Source organism: Stigmatopora argus, chromosome 13 (genome assembly GCF_051989625.1).
Source record: "Stigmatopora argus isolate UIUO_Sarg chromosome 13, RoL_Sarg_1.0, whole genome shotgun sequence".
Classification (NCBI taxonomy): Eukaryota; Metazoa; Chordata; class Actinopteri; order Syngnathiformes; family Syngnathidae; genus Stigmatopora; species Stigmatopora argus.
This window is the reverse complement of record NC_135399.1, coordinates 6,623,579-6,640,618: the sequence shown is the minus strand read 5'-3', so window position 1 is coordinate 6,640,618 and position 17,040 is coordinate 6,623,579. Positions and strand designations below refer to the sequence as shown.

The 17,040-nt window shown below is 37.7% G+C and overlaps 1 protein-coding gene and 1 long non-coding RNA gene across 2 annotated transcripts in view; both read left to right on the top strand.

Annotated features, from left to right (window-relative positions):
- The first annotated feature begins 780 nt into the window (after positions 1–780).
- On the top strand, positions 781–6,013 carry u2af1 (U2 small nuclear RNA auxiliary factor 1). The gene is made up of 8 exons (XM_077616415.1): positions 781–898; positions 2,007–2,094; positions 2,530–2,596; positions 2,676–2,725; positions 3,476–3,574; positions 4,551–4,684; positions 5,464–5,559; positions 5,646–6,013. Exons 1-8 carry the CDS (start codon positions 855–857, stop codon positions 5,794–5,796), a joined length of 729 nt encoding a protein of 242 aa, XP_077472541.1. The 5' UTR covers positions 781–854; the 3' UTR covers positions 5,797–6,013.
- Positions 6,014–7,977: 1,964 nt separating this feature from the next.
- Positions 7,978–17,040, top strand: part of LOC144086958 (uncharacterized) — a 30,022-nt gene continuing 20,959 nt past the window's right edge. Inside the window, exons 1-3 of the long non-coding RNA XR_013304615.1 lie at positions 7,978–8,084; positions 10,778–10,900; positions 14,868–14,971. This is a non-coding gene — a long non-coding RNA (uncharacterized LOC144086958). The remainder of the gene's footprint in view (positions 8,085–10,777; positions 10,901–14,867; positions 14,972–17,040) is intronic.

The following is a 17,040-nucleotide window of genomic DNA, read 5'->3' as shown; positions in this document are numbered from 1 at the left end:
TTTTCTCCCATGGTGGAGGACATCACAACCAAAGCAGAGAAATGTTCATGATAGGCCTACAAAAGTTTGAAAACACAAACATTCATTCGCTGCCAGTAAATATCAGACAAAGACAAGTTAAGTGATCAAATAATGCAGTAAACAAAGAAAAGAAAATTGAACACATTCTTGTCTAATTTGTGACTATGATTGATGACAATAGATGGGCACATTTGAACTGAATCCATTTAAATTCCCAGTACAAATGGATTGTAATTGACTAGTACAACCATGTACCCACTTTTTGTAAGTTTCATTTGATCTGTTTATTAAATAACCTAGTGGAACAAAACCATTTCAACAAATATTCCTGTTAACAATTTCAACATAAGCATTATTGTAATAATGATAGTGACAATTGAATTATCAACTACAGAAATTATTAATAATAATAAATTGAACATTCAAGGCCTTAATCCGGATTTCTAAATGTGAATTTATTGCACTGTATTTCTTGGATTTTTAGTTTTACTTTGAAAGGAAGTATGTACCTACATTAATATTGACGTGTGTTTCCGGGATCCTTCTTTAAAAAATAAAGGCGTTTTCTCTCGCATTATTTGTCGTGTAAACATGAATAATTGTCACGACTCACAATCCTATCCATTTTTCTTGGCCATTATTCAAGTTTTTTTTATACCCCGAATTACTAATAAGAAAATATATGCGTTCGTTTAAAATTACTCCAATTTACTCATTTTATCAAAGTTTTCTCTTGAATGCTAAACTACTGGTTGTTATGGGTGGTTTTATTGTGAAGGGACGCGAAGGGAAAACGTGGTGTTGCCGAAAGACGACAGTGGCGGCTAGCCAAGATGGCGGAGTACTTGGCGTCGATTTTTGGGACCGAGAAAGACAAGTAAGCATTTTGGCGAATAAATAATCGTTTTAGTAAATAGCATATGCGTGTTTGACGGCAATAGGAGCAACATGCTTTTGTATACACGCGGTGGTATAGTTTTACAAAGCGGTAAATGCTTAGCGGCCACTAGATAGCTTTAGCTCGCTGGCTAATACAAAATGCCGCGCTACTACAGTTTCTTGGCCTACAGTGCCAACATGCCGAGTACTGCTAAAATACATCTACAAGTTCATAGTAATTTATTTTATATGAAGACCTTCATGCGCTGAGTCGCTGAAATGATACTGACATGGAGTTTGCGCGTAAGTGTTGAAGATTCAGTGAAGTCTTTGTTTGAATGAAAACGTCGTGCCTAGCATGCCGTGTAGCCTCACGAGTCCGTTCAACGAGCAGTGCAGTATACATTACATTCATTATGATTCGGATTTATATTTAATATCTCCATCACTTGTTCGATTAGAGTAGTCGTAGCATCACATTATGTTGCTAGAATTTGCAGTTAGGGAAAGCACGCAAATATTTTTGATCGTTGATTTTCATTATTTTTTTAAATATAGAACCCTCAATGTGGTATAAATTTTAAAAAACGAAGGGTGGCACACATTAGGTATACAGTGGCTCTATACAATGAATTGACTTCCATATTAGTTTTTTTCCTTCATTTTCTGAACCGCTTTATCCTCACAAGGATCGCTGGGGGTGCTGGAGCCTATCCCAGCTGACTTCAGGTCAGAGGTGGGGGACTCCCTGAATTGGTGGCTAGCCAATCGCAGGGCACAAGGAGACAAACAACCATTCACGCTCACACATGCCTAGGGTCAATTTAGAGTGTCCAATCAGCCTACCATGCATGTCTTTGGAATGTGGGAGAAAACCGGAGTACCCCGAGAAAACCCATGCAGGCCCGGGGAGAACATGCAAACTCCACATGGGTGGACCGACCTGGAGTTTTTTTAAACCGAATGAATGATTATTTGTTAAATCATTTGCAAGATGCCTAATTGCAGAAAAATCAGATGTTGACACTGGCTCATTACTTGTGATCTTTGTTGAGTTTTTTTGTCATGATGACCACCAGTTAATTCTCTTTTTTCTCTCTCCCCAGGGTTAATTGCTCCTTTTATTTCAAAATTGGTGCTTGTCGACATGGTGACCGATGCTCCAGATTACACAATAAACCCACTTTCAGCCAGGTAAATGTGTCATTTTGTTTCCTAGAAATTCTTCTGCGGGTTCTACTAAGGCTTAAATGCAAGATGTTTGTAGTTTACCATTGAAGCTGACCTTTTAAAATGAAAACAATACCCAAGCTTTTGTGTGCTCAAAGTGAAATAAATCAAATATTTTGTACATTGTCTGCCAATGTGCTGCTTGATGTGAACAAAGTGCTCCGATTATTAGCAACAAAATAAGGGATATGGTTAGTTTTCCTATGTCAAAAATCACAGAAATGTAAAAAATGTTTTGTAATTTGAGAAATATATTTAATTCCAGGGGTGCAATTTTTCACTTCTCATATTGCAGGGGAATGTTTTTTTAGCAAAGAACTAATTTATTAAATATTATATCGGAAGTGGTTTCTGGCTACATTTTTTTAATGATTCCAAATGATTCTGATTGGCTTTCAGACCATCGCCCTCCTGAACATTTACCGCAACCCTCAGAACAGCGCTCAGTCTGCAGATGGCCTCACCTGTAAGTTGGAATTGTAGTAATCATTTTTGTTTGAATCAATGTAAAGCGCCTCCTTGTCATACCACTTTCTGTCCACTAGGTGCCATTAGTGACATGGAAATGCAGGAGCACTATGATGAGTTTTTTGAGGTAAGATTTGCTCGCGTTTGCTTCGTCAGTGCAGTTATTACTTCTAATATGTCAGTACTAAATTTTTTTTTTAAAAGAAAGCGCACACATTAACAATTTAGAGGATTTCAAAGGGAATTCCGATATTTAAATATCTTGCGTTATGGATTCTTCCACTGAAAAATTAATTCACAGGAGCTGTCCGAACTAACTCAAGAAAAATTAATACAATTGATTTGATAATTATTTAATAGTTATCAGATTGGTCGCCATTGACTCGTACACAGTCGTCGTGTACATAGGAATGGGCAAAATTATTATTTTTGCTGTTTCTTGGTAGTTTTTCTGTTATTTAAAAAATAGTTTAAAATATTTTTACATGTTTTAAAAAGAAAAAAAACATTTTGTTTACAATTTATATTTTGTTGTAGCAAAGAACACAGTCAACATTCTCAAATGTATTTAGTGCTTAAGTAATCTTTGTAATAAATACAATTGAAATATTGGAAAAGAAGGTTAAATAACCTTTATATTATATACAATTGAAATATTGGAAAACGGTTAAATTATCTTAATAATAAATACAATGCAAATATTGGAAAACATGGTTAAATAATCTTTATGATAAATACAATTGAAATATTGGAAAGCATGGTTAAATAATCTTCATAGTCCAACTTTTCCCAGAGGCAATTAATTGAAACATAATTGATTATTTGACTATCAAAATGTATGGAAAAGATACTTCAATTGTTCTCTATAATTTTTTAGGAGGTCTTTACAGAAATGGAAGAGAAGTATGGCGAGGTTGAGGAGATGAATGTGTGCGACAACCTCGGAGACCACCTTGTGGGGAACGTATATGTGAAGGTACGTACGCATCTGTGCTTTTTCTTTGTGATACAGACGCTCCCCTACTTACGAACGAGTAAGGTTCCGAGCAATTGTTCATAAGTTGAATTTGTTCGTAAGTTGCTCAGTGCTATATTTTGTATTATAATTTATGTTTAAGGCCTATATAAGTATATTGAAGGTTTATATAAGTGCATTTGTATGTTTAAGACTTGTATAAGTAACACACACTGGTTTGTACTGAAAAAAACATTTAATAAAATGGAGAGAATACATACAGTACTGTATACATACATTAGAGAGAGATTTACTAGAAACTGGCCGAAAGAAGCTATCTAATGACGATTGCAGTTTTCTTTTTTTTCATCATAAATGATGCGGTAGCACTGTATGGCATCATTCAATTTATTTGCAAACTTTGTGCAACGTTCAATATCGATCTTTATGTTTATAAATGGTACTGACGGTCGAACGATTCAAGTTGTATTCACGTGCAACGCTCACCACTTTCTGACGCGCATCAAGCTTCGTTATTATTGCCACTCATTTCAAATGAAATGGCTTGCCTCTTCCTTGCACCTCCCTCAATAGAAGCCTGTCGCTTTTCACCAACCATATTCAATAATGGATGCACGAGATATTTAATGATACAAATGAAAAAGGTTCTTTGCGCACTGGAGATACGTTCACGCACTTCCGCATTGCAACGAACTGGAAGGAGGAAGGTGGATGCTAGGCGAGCTGAGCTGTCACAGCGCCAGGCGTCGGTATTAGCGGTGGAAAGAAGCACTACTTGGAAAAAGGCGCGTAATACAAAATCGAACTTACGAACATTTTTCGACATAAACGCAATTTGCAGGCATGTTCGTATGTACCGTTGTTCGTAACTCGAATGTTCGTAAGTAGGGGAGCGTCTGCACTGGCATAACTGCTTGTCAAGACAATACTGAATTTGTGTTTTTCTTTTTCAACAATGTCATTTGTTTGGTTTTAGTTCCGCTGTGAAGAAGACGCGGAGAAGGCCGTGATCGACTTGAACAACCGCTGGTTCAACGGGCAGCCCATCCACGCTGAGCTGTCCCCTGTCACAGACTTTAGGGAAGCTTGCTGTCGCCAGTATGAAATGGGGTGAGTGTTTTCTTGTGAACTCCAGAAAAAAACATTTCTTAACACTTATTTCAATTCTTTTTTTTTTTTTAATTTAAGTTTAAAAATTGAAATTAAATGAACCGTCACATCTCGACGATTTTTTTAAGCTGATCTTCATTTTGATTATAATAGGTAATTTTAACATAATAATAATAATAATAATAATAATCTGACATAAATGTATATTAGAAATTAAACACCCCAGAAGAATTCTAAACATTTATGGAACTTTAGATAGCCAGAATCGGGTAAAACAAAAGGAACACGTGAGAAGCCATTAGAAAGACTGTGATAAAGTCCAAGTAATAATGGTTTCAGCACAAGTAGTTGCTTTATATTATTTAAAATAATTCAATTTTGCACTAGGCTTTTCCTGGCATTGGCTGGGAAAAATGCTGCCCTACTGGTTTCTCATTTTATACATCCTGTGGCTGCAAGAAATATAAGCTAATTTTTAATATGACTACAAATTGGAGGAGTTTGTGCTATTATGGTCAGACAGTAAGTCAGTGGCTGCCACAACAACCACAACCGCACACCATGATGACAGTCATCAATCGTCAACGCTACATTTACGTCATAGACGATGTCGGCAAGTTGGGACGGCTCCATTTTCATAAGACCTCAAAATACGCCAGTTCGGTAACCATTTCTACTAAAAATGAATGCACTAATAAGTTTTTCCTCATGTTGTTTTGATAAGCCAAGTTTAAATTCAGGTATCCAAAAGTTCGACGTCTCTCTCTCTCTCTCTTCAGTGAATGCACTCGAGGTGGTTTCTGCAATTTCATGCACCTGAAGCCAATTTCCCGCGAGCTGAGGAGAGAGTTGTATGGACGGCGCCGGAAGGGAGGGTACGTTTACCGACCCGTGCCATAAAGCGTTGGAAAATACGGTAACGCACCGGAAACGTTGGCTAAATTGTTCCCCCTCCTCATAGGCGTCACAGGTCTCGGTCACGATCCAGAGAACGCCGATCCCGTTCAAGGGAGCGTGATCGAGGTGACCGAGGCGACCGAGGAGGCCGAGGTGGCGGGCGCGACCACGATAGACGCCGCTCCAGAGACAGAGAGCGCTCGGGACGATTCTGAGCAACAAGCCACCATTAATTTCATCCTTGTACCATCCTGACCAATTGTTTTTTTTGTTTTTTTTGTTTTCCCTCCTTTTTTAAAACGTTTTTACCCTCTCTCTCTCGCTTGTATTGTAGGACGAAATGAGTGGTGCCAGATGTTGAGGCAATGTTGGCTGTAAGTAACTTCTTCTGTTCTGACATGACTTTCACCCCATTAAAATTTTTACGGACAAGATCTGTGCCATGTTTCTATGCTGTGCTATTTCAAAAAAAAATTGCCCCTTTCTTACGTTTTTGCTTTTTGAACTCATTGGTTGCCATTCGTGGCGATTGGCAAACCAAAGATGCTTAAAAACATTCACATTGACACTTTTAAATGTGAAATTGACACATTTAACATATTTCCCCTTAGAACACTTATAACCAATGTTCCCTCTAATTTTTTGTTTGTCTGGGCAGAAAGACAACCTCCCTGAGCACACTGAATACCGACCGGTGTGAGCAACATCATCATTGCTCGCTATGGGCACACACCAGTATCACACCTGCCATAAGCAGGTGTATGTCTACTACACATAAATGATTTAGTAATAATAAAATGTAATGATATCTATGAATGGGCGGCGCGGCGGATGAGTGGTTCGCGCGTCGGCCTCAGCTAAAAAAAAATTGGGATTTTATTTAGTGCGCTCCATATGATTTGCTGTGCGCAGAGAAGACGAGAGTGGTGTGCAATTGCGCACATGCACAGCTTAGAGGGAACATTGCTTATAACAAATGGATATATTCACGGTGTGGCGCCATCTTATGATAAGCGGTACGGATAATGTATGAATGAAAGAAATTTCCTTTCATAAATTAACTGCGAAACATGATCATTGTATGCATGTTTAAATGATTTTGATGTCTATCACCCTCAATAGCAGCTAATTAGTTATAGATTTTTGTCGGGCTGCAGTTTATTCCGTTCAATCAGAGTTCAGCGTCAGTGTTGTGAACTCACACAGTTGTGCTATTAATATAAAGTAAAGGGCATTTAAAAAAATAAAGTGCTTCAGTTTATGATGATTTTGGACTAATTCTCTTCACATAGTAACAGGCAGATGCTAAAATTTAGTTTAATAGGAACAAGCATGCCTTCAAATTCATGTCAATTTTAAACTTTGGGCTTGTGACTTCCCAACTAGTGACAAGTGCTTGAGAATGAATGTGATAAGGATGTGTTTCTTTTCTCTCTCGTTCACTTTCAATCTTTTGGCGTCATCAGAGAAGGAGAAAAAAGGACAGACACGTGCCATCATCGCTCGTTTGTGTCCTGCTGATGAACAGCATGTGAGAGTTCAGACGGATGACGCACGTTCTCTTTTCTCTCTGCCTTTGGTGGCCTCGCCGTGAATAATTGCACAAATTGGAAGTCCAGTTGTTGCCTCCGAGGCCGGAGTCTCGTGAGTGAGCTCAAAACTTTCATGTCAAAAACCACACTGGTGTGTCATGAGTTGAGGCACCCAAATTTTTCAGTTTTTTTACGATTTAGTGCGGCGATGTAAAAATTTCTGACGTTTTTCAAAAGGCAACACCATGTTGTATTAAATCAGAACTCGACGAGACCAAGACTTTTGGAGTCGAGTCAAATGAGACCGCAATACAGATGAGAACAAAGGCTACAAAAATCATTTTATATGTACGTGCATGATTTTTAAATGCATCAGTCAAAAAATAAAACAAAAACAAATGTATATGCTGTTCTTTAAATCTATGCCAAGTTGGAGTTGGAATGGTCATTTTTTAACACAGAATTACTATTTTTTGGGTATTGAAATTCCAATTGAGACTACAATTAAGTCATGGAATGAAAATGCAGCAACAAAAAAATTTGTCTCCTGTTATTGGTTTCTTTTAGGTTACCTGGATATTGCAGTTATTATTATTATTATTATTATTATTATTATTATTTTGCAAGTGATTTCTTGCTATTAAATATATTTGTGACTTAGTTTTCTACTGCCGAACTCTGATGCTGAAAAAAAACTTGGAATTTTTTATGCCTTCAAAACATGCTCTAATCTCTTAAATACGTATATACTACTATTACTATCTTTTTGCTCTTCTCTACTTTAAGTCAAAGAACTCGAAATATGTAAGATGTCAGTGTTTTGCTCACTCTGCTTTGTTAAAAATGCCGTTTATGTTTTTTCTTCTTCAATATTTTACTGTGAAACCCTGCTTTTATTTTGAGAGGACGCTTTTGTATTATTTCCTGTTTTTTCCTCTGCTCTCTTCATATAATGACGACACAATGACGATGTGAGTAAAGGTTACTACTCATCCTAACTGGAAATAAAAGTGATAATTGGTGAATATTAACACCCATATCAGTGTTAACTAAGATAATAGATGTGTTAAAAATGTTAGTACAGCATGTCCCTTTTTAAAACTTGTGTATCATGCTTTATGAGTTTGAATTTGTTGAGCTAGTTTTTGGAGACAAGTACTACTGTTAGCATTTCACTAAAATATGTGCACTCGTAATACAATATATATATTTAACTTCCATCGGCAGTCCCATGCAACTTTATCTGGAAATAATCATTCTTGTAATCAAATTCTTCCATGGTCAAAATATGCTTTGAAGATTTTACGGAACTAGATTTCTGAAATATGTATTTTATTCAAATGGGATAATCCAATGTATCTTCCGTGGAAATTGTTTTTTTCTGCTGCATTTACTGTGTCGCTTCCAACAACATTTGCCACAAAAAAGAAAATGCTTCTCATGTTTTTATTTATTTTTTAAGTAGATTTTTTAAGTGTATTTATTTATTTTAATTGTGCTTGCCAGAGGGTGACATGGCTGGAACAAATTGGGAAAAAAGTCCAGCCCAATCACAACACCTGCACTAGTAAAACAACAACAACAACAACAACAACAAAATCCTTCATTACAACTTAAATTGGTAATGAAGCTCTTAAAATTGCCTTAAAATCGTTGAATTTTACAATTTCTCGCGTATAAGCCGCCCCTGATTCACAATTTTCTCGTCCATATTCATGGTTTTAATAGGAAGTACAAATGTGTTACTTTGAAGGCAAAATCTTAAGAAAAATCATCGCATGTGGTATTTCTGATATACGGTATGAATCAAATGCACATTATTAGGGTCAATATCATAAGGAATCAATTCATCCAGTAATGGTTGTTTTCTTACTGCAAAACAGAAAATAACCAACAAATAGTAAATGTTACTTTGCCGACATCTACTGGTGAAAAATAGTATAGCAAGTCTTGTGCGCATATAAGCCGTACCCTTGATTCAGTCATCATTTTTTGGAGTTACACATCTTATATTCGAGAAAATACGGTAATTATTGATGTAGATTGTAGAACCTAATGATGCTAATTGAGCATCATATAAACAGAGCATTTCTTTTTTGTTTCTAGCTGCGCTATCTCAGAAGTTTACGCTACAACACACACAAACACACTATAGTGTGAGTGACACATCCCCGCGAGTGACATAAACCTAGTTGACATGTCACGCAGGAAGTTCATCCTATCGCGTCCCCTCTGCACGCTAACACCCTAGGGCCAGTATTATCTGAAATCCTTGAGGGAGGGGCACCTGCAGTCACGACCCCGAGTCTGGGAATTTGCGTCAGATGGTCACGGCTCTGATAGCGTTTCGTCGTCACCTCCATTAGTGGAAGGGGCCGGTCAATACGAGTTGAAAATAGCTCACTATCTGTCAGGAAATAGCAATACAAAGCCTGCTTTAGCTTCTATGATTTTTTTTAAATATTAAGTTGATCAGTCAACAATGATTTTTGCATTGAATCGACTTTAATTTTTTCTAAGCAAGAATGATGCGCAGAGAAAAGTTGGACTATGAATGCATTATGAATATGATGCCACTTTATCAGTCCTTTCAAAAGAAAAAGCTGATGTTTGCAAATATCTCATTTGGATAAAAGCTGCCCTCCACTTTACATTTTGACATTCTTTTCATAACATTGGATCACATTTTATCGGCTTTGTATGACAACTTGTGTTGAAAGCGTCCATAATGTCATTTCTCTAAGCCATTTTACTTGATCCTTTTCAGCCTCTCCTGTTCAATTGCAGTTTCTCATTAATATGCAGCTGACTGGAACTAATCTGTATACTCTTTGCTCTGCTTAATGTGGGACATTTTATAACCAAGATGTGGCAACATCCAGATGGCTTTTTTCAGTGCTTAGCACTCTTGATATTAGTAGGCCAGAAAGATGGCAGATATTTGTACATATAAGAAACCATGGTGTGATGTCACAGCATGACCAATTTCAAAACCTACTGTATGCAGGAATTGGATCATTTTGACTATTATGTGTTATTTTAGACCATTTACAATGTAGTCTGACCAAAAAATAGACTTTTAATATTCGATCCAGCAGGTCAATTCTTTGAAATAGGGGCTGGGTTGATCATTTACCTGTGTGGAGTTTGCATGTTCTCCCTGAGCCTGTGTGGGTTTCCTCCGGGTACTCCGGTGTCCTCCCACATTCCAAAAATATGCATGGTAGGCTGATTGGACACTCAATTGCCCCTAGGAATGGGTGTGAGTGTGCATGGTTGTCCGTCTCCTTGTGCCCTGCGATTGGCTGGCCACCGATTCAGGGTGTCCTCCGCCTCCGGCCCGGAGACATCTGGGATTGGCTCCAGCACCCCCGTGATTCTAATGAGGATAAAGGTTCAGAAAATGAGATGAGACTTGTGTGGCAAACATTATTATAGTGTCGCCTGCATGAGGCTGAGAGATTGAAGATATGCAAATATAAATGCAAATAAGAACAAAAGTAAGACATGATTTTGGGGTCTTCTCACAAATAGAAATGACATCCAAGAAAATCTGATTAATAAATCCAGGAGAAGCTATTATGATGAAGTAATAATTAACGGGATGTCAGGTCTTCTGTGGAATTTTGTCATTGGATTCTGCCTCTTCTCGCTCTTTTTGTAGGTTATTGACGTCTGTGTTTTCCTCCACCCCGTTGGTGACCTTGCGCAGCTCCAGCTTACACAACATTTGCAGAGCTGGGTCATGAGCGCCGATTCAGGAGTACATGCAAGCGACACCACCACGGTAACTGACACTAAAAGTGCCTATACTGTTGTGATGAAATGCTATGTCAAGTCATGGAAAAAAAAGTCAAAATATTTTCAATCCCTTGATAGTTAAACTTGCATCTATATGCAATATTTTTCCATCGGAAAACTCGCTAACAACTTTAGCTTTGCTGCGTGTTTTGCAGAGGAGACCTTTCTCACCAAATTTCACCGTTTGTTCCTCTATTTGCACACACTTCAACAGCCATTCCATTTTAAAAGAACCGGATTTCTTTTTTTACTCTGCCTTGTTGAGTGGCTCTGCCGCAGCCCGGTCGTTTCGCCGTGATAAAGGCTTGACAGCAGCTGAGACAAACTGTTAGCCAAATGCTAACCTGCAATTTAGGCAAAATGTGTAAATAACGCAGCCAATTAATGTCATTAACATTTACTCATGCGTGAAAGAAAACACACAGGATGTGAAGCTAATCATATCATTGGCTAGACAGTGTTAGTTATTGTTTTATCTGAAATTACAGTTTCTTGTCGTTTGTCTGTGATAGGCTGTCACTCAGAGTTGCTTTGAAAAATGGCGCAGAAAAAATTGTAATGTGTTTATTTTTGTCAATTCAGGTTGGATTTTATTTTGTGCGCCGTAAGGTTTGCTCACGCGCGCAGCTTAGAGGGAACATTGATCACGATCATTAGTTGCAGGTTGCTGTAAAAGATCGTCGTATCTCGAGACAGATTTTGGGTCAAATTTGGTCGAAAAAATTGTACGTTGAATCGTTCGTATATTGATGTGCCACTGTATAAGGGACACCACGATCAAAGTAATTGACTATTATGATAGTTGATGGATTTATTAAAGACAATGTTGACCTAAAATATTTTATTTTTAGAGCAGCCTATCTTTATGAGGGTCGCGGTGGTGCTGCTGCTCTGCAAATGGTTAAATATTCTCATATTTTTCTAGTCCTCGATTGCCAACAGCAGTGGTGCAGTTGATAGCTTGGGTTGTCCTGAGACCAAAGGGTCAGTGGTTTAATTCCAAGCTACTACTGAACTCTAATTTTCCCCAGTGGGTTGGCAGCGCCTTGCATGGCAACAGCACCATTGGTGTATGAATGCATAATTAAATGGGTGCTTTGGGCATGGTAAACGTATAGATAAATGCGCTATATAAAAACTCACCATTTGACATTTTAAAAGTTGTGCCTAGAGTAATATGACAATAATAAACCTGATTTACACACGAGCCGATGAGTCAATTCATCTAAAAAAATAACTGCTGATTAAGCGACAATCAAAGTGCTTCTTTTGAGCAGCTCTACAAATCATGATGGGTTCATGACATAACAGAAAACAGGCAACTGATAGGAAATAATGTAATTGGAGAGGACTGGTCAGGAAAATGCAAGGAGTTATCCGAGTTGTCTGTGAAGGCACAATGAAGACAGAGCATGAAATGGTATATATCATGAGCAAATGTGCTTTTTTTTATGAGTTTCCTTCCAAAGCCTTGCAGGGACTGACAGTATGTTTGGGAGAATGATTCTGGTGACTCAGGATTTTCCATCCTCCACATTGGCTTTTTTCCCCCTCATCTCCTACGTCAAAGCGTGCAGAAAAGTGGGTCACCGGGTTTTGTGCTTCCAGTCCCGCGGGAGCTGCAGTTGTCCGTTCGTGCTTTTTGCAGGCGCAGGTTCACCGCCTGGAGCGTTAACGTTGGGTGTAGCTTGTCCTGAATGAAGTTAGGTTGAACAAGACTAATTCTCCTTAATTATAATTTTTTTTTTGTTGGTGTTCCAAAGAATAGACAGAAAATGAAGAAAAAAATGTGGCAATCATTATATACCGTGGAACCTTTATTTACGCCATTAATTTGTTCCAGAAGTGATTTCATAAGTCAGATTTTTTTGTGAGTTGACATTACATTAATTTAGCATAATTTGTTCCACAATCTTATATACTACCCACTAAACCCTTTAAAAATGATAAAAGTTTACCTTTTTGTTTTCGTAAAATATGCAAATGATATACATATATATAAAAAAGAAAAAAGTTAAGAAAAAGCAATTAAAATGAATAAGAAATGCAGAGATTTTCCAATGAGGTGGAATTGCAAGTGGCAGCTGAGTGCCTACAGGCACGTTAACACTAAAGTTAACAAGGTCAAATTATGTTATGCACACTCCAGAAACAACACCCGGCCAGAGCTGCTCTGCCATGGTCCCGTAGAAAGATAAAAAAACGTGCCTTGAAAAAAAGTGTCTTGCGTCATGGTGTCATTATGTCATGGCGTCATGGCATCATGACGTTATGGTGTTATGGCGTTGTCACCTTGCAGTTTTGTGCACTTCATCTTTTTATGCGCATATATGCTCAATTCAGTCATAATTCATTCCCCAAAAATGCGGCTTATATGCGAGTAAACACGGTAAATAAAATAAATCCCTCCAAAAAAATACAATAAAAAATGCATCAGCTGATGCCTCAAGCTATTGCGTCAACAAATGATGCTGATGGGTGAAGTGACAACAAAATAGTTTCTGTTACGTGTTGCCCTGTCATTCTGGCTGTTGCCTATGCGTATCGTCATTTCGTCTTTAGGGCTGTCGAGCCAACATGACACATGACCCACTTGGTGGCGAACAATACTCATTCGACACGGACAAACTGCGCCAATGACGTCACCAAGTGGGGGCAAGGGAGCAGCCTATATTGCACTCATGACCTTAACAGAATTCAATATTACAACACACATTTCAGTCAATTACATTGGCGTGCAGTTAAAAAAAAACTAAATACCAATCAAACATTATGTAAAAATACAGTGGAAATAAACATAGAATTTTTTTTTAAAAATTATAAATAAATGTTAAACACGAAATGAAAATAAAAGTAGTAGCTATGTAGCTATTAGATATAAATACGTAAATGTGCACACTGTACATCTATGCATTGGACCTGTGTAGGCTTTCTCTGGTTGAACACACAAAATTTTCCATAGGAATGATTGTGAGCGTGAATGGATGTTCGTCTCATTTTGATTGGCTGGCAACCACTTCAGGGTGTCCCCGCCTAATGCCACCGTTGGCTGGGATAGTCTCCAGCACCCCTGCGACCCTTGTAAGGATAAGCCGTACGAAAAATGAAAGAGCCGCCGGCAGATCGCGTTACACCAACGAGGGGTGAAAGACAATCTGGAATAGGGTGCTAAATGGCTGAGCGGCTGCTCATAATGGAAAGGAATGCCTGTCATGGAATGCTCACCAAGCTGCTGCGGAATATTAACAGCGGCCCAATGTGCGTCATCTGGCTCATAGCTGACAGCAGCCGATGTGTGTGTGCTCCGCTGTAATATAAACCTTATTACGCTGCTCTACTGCTGTATGCAGCGTCCTAATTACAGGTCCAAGCATGCACTTTATTCCAAGGTTAAGGTTGACTACTTAGTGACAGAATGGAACGTTAAAAGCTCCTCGAGTGATTGACCTGTAGTAGTGTAAGAAGTGCCACGGTCTCATCGACCACCAATGTTCATGTCCCTGCAATGTGTTTTCAAGAGATCATTTATTTGTTTGGTTGTTATGGTATGGATTAAGAGGCATGTTGAAATTTTGGGTCGTGCCCCACAGCATGGTGTTAATACTGAGTTCTTTTGCAAACGAAGGTGTGGCATGATTAAGAGGAAGGCAGAAAATATAATGAAGGCTGGGAAGAATTTCTCAGAGTTTATAAGGAAAAAAACATCGTATTTTATGAAAGACCATCAAAATTGAATTAAGGCATAATTAAATAAATTATTTTGTGATCAAATATTGAGATTATTTCAGTATTTCAATATTAATGTATTTATTTTAATGGTAATTGATTTAAGTTTTCATTTTTTTCAACGTTTATGACACTTATTTCATTTGTATTTTTAAAAATGTTCATTAATTTCAACATGCAATTAATTCATTTGATCTACTTTTTTTCATCCATTCATTCATTTTCAGAACCACTTATCCTCACTAGGGTCGCCAGGGGTGCTGGAGCCTATCTCTGCTAACTATGGGGCCCAACCATGAGTGAGCCTGAATTGCTAGGCAGCTAATCACAGGTAAATTTTTATTTTTTAAACACATTTATTTTGAATTTTATTTACATCAGCAATTTATTTCACATTTTTATTTGTATTTATAATTATATCATACTTCATTTATTTTTCATTTCAACTTATTTCATTTTTATCACGATCAATTTTCAATGTGTAATTTTCAAAATATTTCATTTACTTATTTGATTTCAATAGTGTAATTTACTTATTTGAAATTTTAACTTTTCAGTATTTATTCCAACATTAATTTATCCCACTTTTTTAAAATCTGGCAATCCTTTTCACTTATGCATTGTGAGATCATTTTATCCGTCATTTGAATGTCAAACAATGTAGGTAGGTTTTCCATAAAAGTCTCATTGCTTTAACATAGCATTAGTACATATGCGAGATCATAATGAGTATTTATAAGATGAAAACAACAATTTCACATGGAGTATTACATTGGTGTCAATGAAAACAGCTAATTCTCAATGATCATTGCCAGCCTGCCATGTTTCTTTCAAAATGGATTCGATGTTTGTGGTTGTCTGTGGCAGTGAATGGGTTAAAACAGTAAACAAGTGCGACGTGACATCAGCCTTAAACGCAAACATACAAGCAGAACTGTCAGGAAGTCGGCCATGAAGACATGAGGGATAAGCACACTGCTAATTGAGCGTACGTGACGGCTAAAGGAGACAGATGCGTCACAGCGCATTATGGAGGTCTTTGGCAGGAAGAGAATGAATGGGGCACTCAGCAAAGTCAACAAACAAACCTAAGTAGGGTTTTGGGTTCACATGGCTTGGAAAATAGCTCAGTTTCCATTCAACTATTCCTGTGCTGTTTTTAGGGCCCATGGATAGATCTGTGCAGATTTTTTTTTAGATTAGATTAAATTAGATCTAATCTAATCTATTTTTTTTACTTTCACGATCGGGTGGTGCATTACACATAGACAATTGGTTTAAAAAAAGCATACAAGCTTTAAACTGAAAATCTGAAATTGAAATAGATTTTTTTTTTTGCTAGAAGTGCAGATTTGCACCTAAAATTCTGCGCCCAGTGTTGTAAAACAGTAAATAACTCATTGGCTGATGTTCAATTCATTAGCTCTGAGAGATTTTAACCTCCCATTCAAAATGGGCTGAAAGTCTAGCACCGCCACGGGCACTGAAAAAGTCACAGTCCGCCCAGGAAATTCCTCATAAAATCAACCATTATAATGTAATTAATTTAAAACAGTATGAGCATTTACTGTCATCCTTTTCAGTTCAAAGTGATTTGATGTGGCAGTCAGTGAGTTCGTCTCCCAGTCCAATGGATTGGGTGCCATTGGCACGAAACATATTTTCTAAACCAATGACTTGATTCACTGCAAAAATAATTGTTAAATAATCAACAAATAAAATACCTGACTTTGTGGCAGCTCTGATATATATGCACGTAAATCCGGGAATGCATTGCTATAGTCATGGGCAGTAGTCAGCATTTTTTTCAGTGGTCATGACACCTTCAATGGTTATGTAAAATGACTCGCGCCCCTCATGACTTCACACATTCCAATGTCTTCATGCATTCTCAAAGAAGTTATATAAATAATCCGATGGATGAGATCACGTCGGGGGGCCGTGGGTGAATGTGTTTGTTAACACGCACTGTCCGACTTTGGACTTGGGCTGCCAGGCAGTTTTGATCTTAGAACTTTTTGTTCTCAGATGCTCTGTGTTAAGAGGACCAAAAAACGAAATGCTTTTGTTATATATATTTTTTCAACACTACAAGTTTACATGCAATTGACTCTTGGTTCATTTAGGGCACTAATTAACTTAACTGCTCCGGAATCGGTGAAGGACTCCTTCTTCAGCTTGACAGCATTCCTTACTGCTGGTTGACAAGCTGTATTTAATTAAAATAAACAGCCCGCTGTGACTGGCTAGTCTGCCATGATTTACCAACATATTTCGCTATCTAACACACTAGTTGTTACTGAAATGCTAATTTTTCGCTAGTAAACATAGTTGCCACCTAGTATAGGAACAGTGTTCGTCATTCTTGAGTGGTTTAACTTGTGTAAGGCTAAACTGGAA

Coding starts and splice junctions, on each gene's coding strand:
- u2af1 (XM_077616415.1), top strand. CDS start 855: ATGGCGGAGTACTTGGCGTCGATTTTTGGGACCGAGAAAGACAA. Junction 899..2,006: donor TTTGGGACCGAGAAAGACAA/GTAAGCATTTTG, acceptor CTCTCTCCCCAG/GGTTAATTGCTCCTTTTATT. Junction 2,597..2,675: donor GTCTGCAGATGGCCTCACCT/GTAAGTTGGAAT, acceptor TCTGTCCACTAG/GTGCCATTAGTGACATGGAA.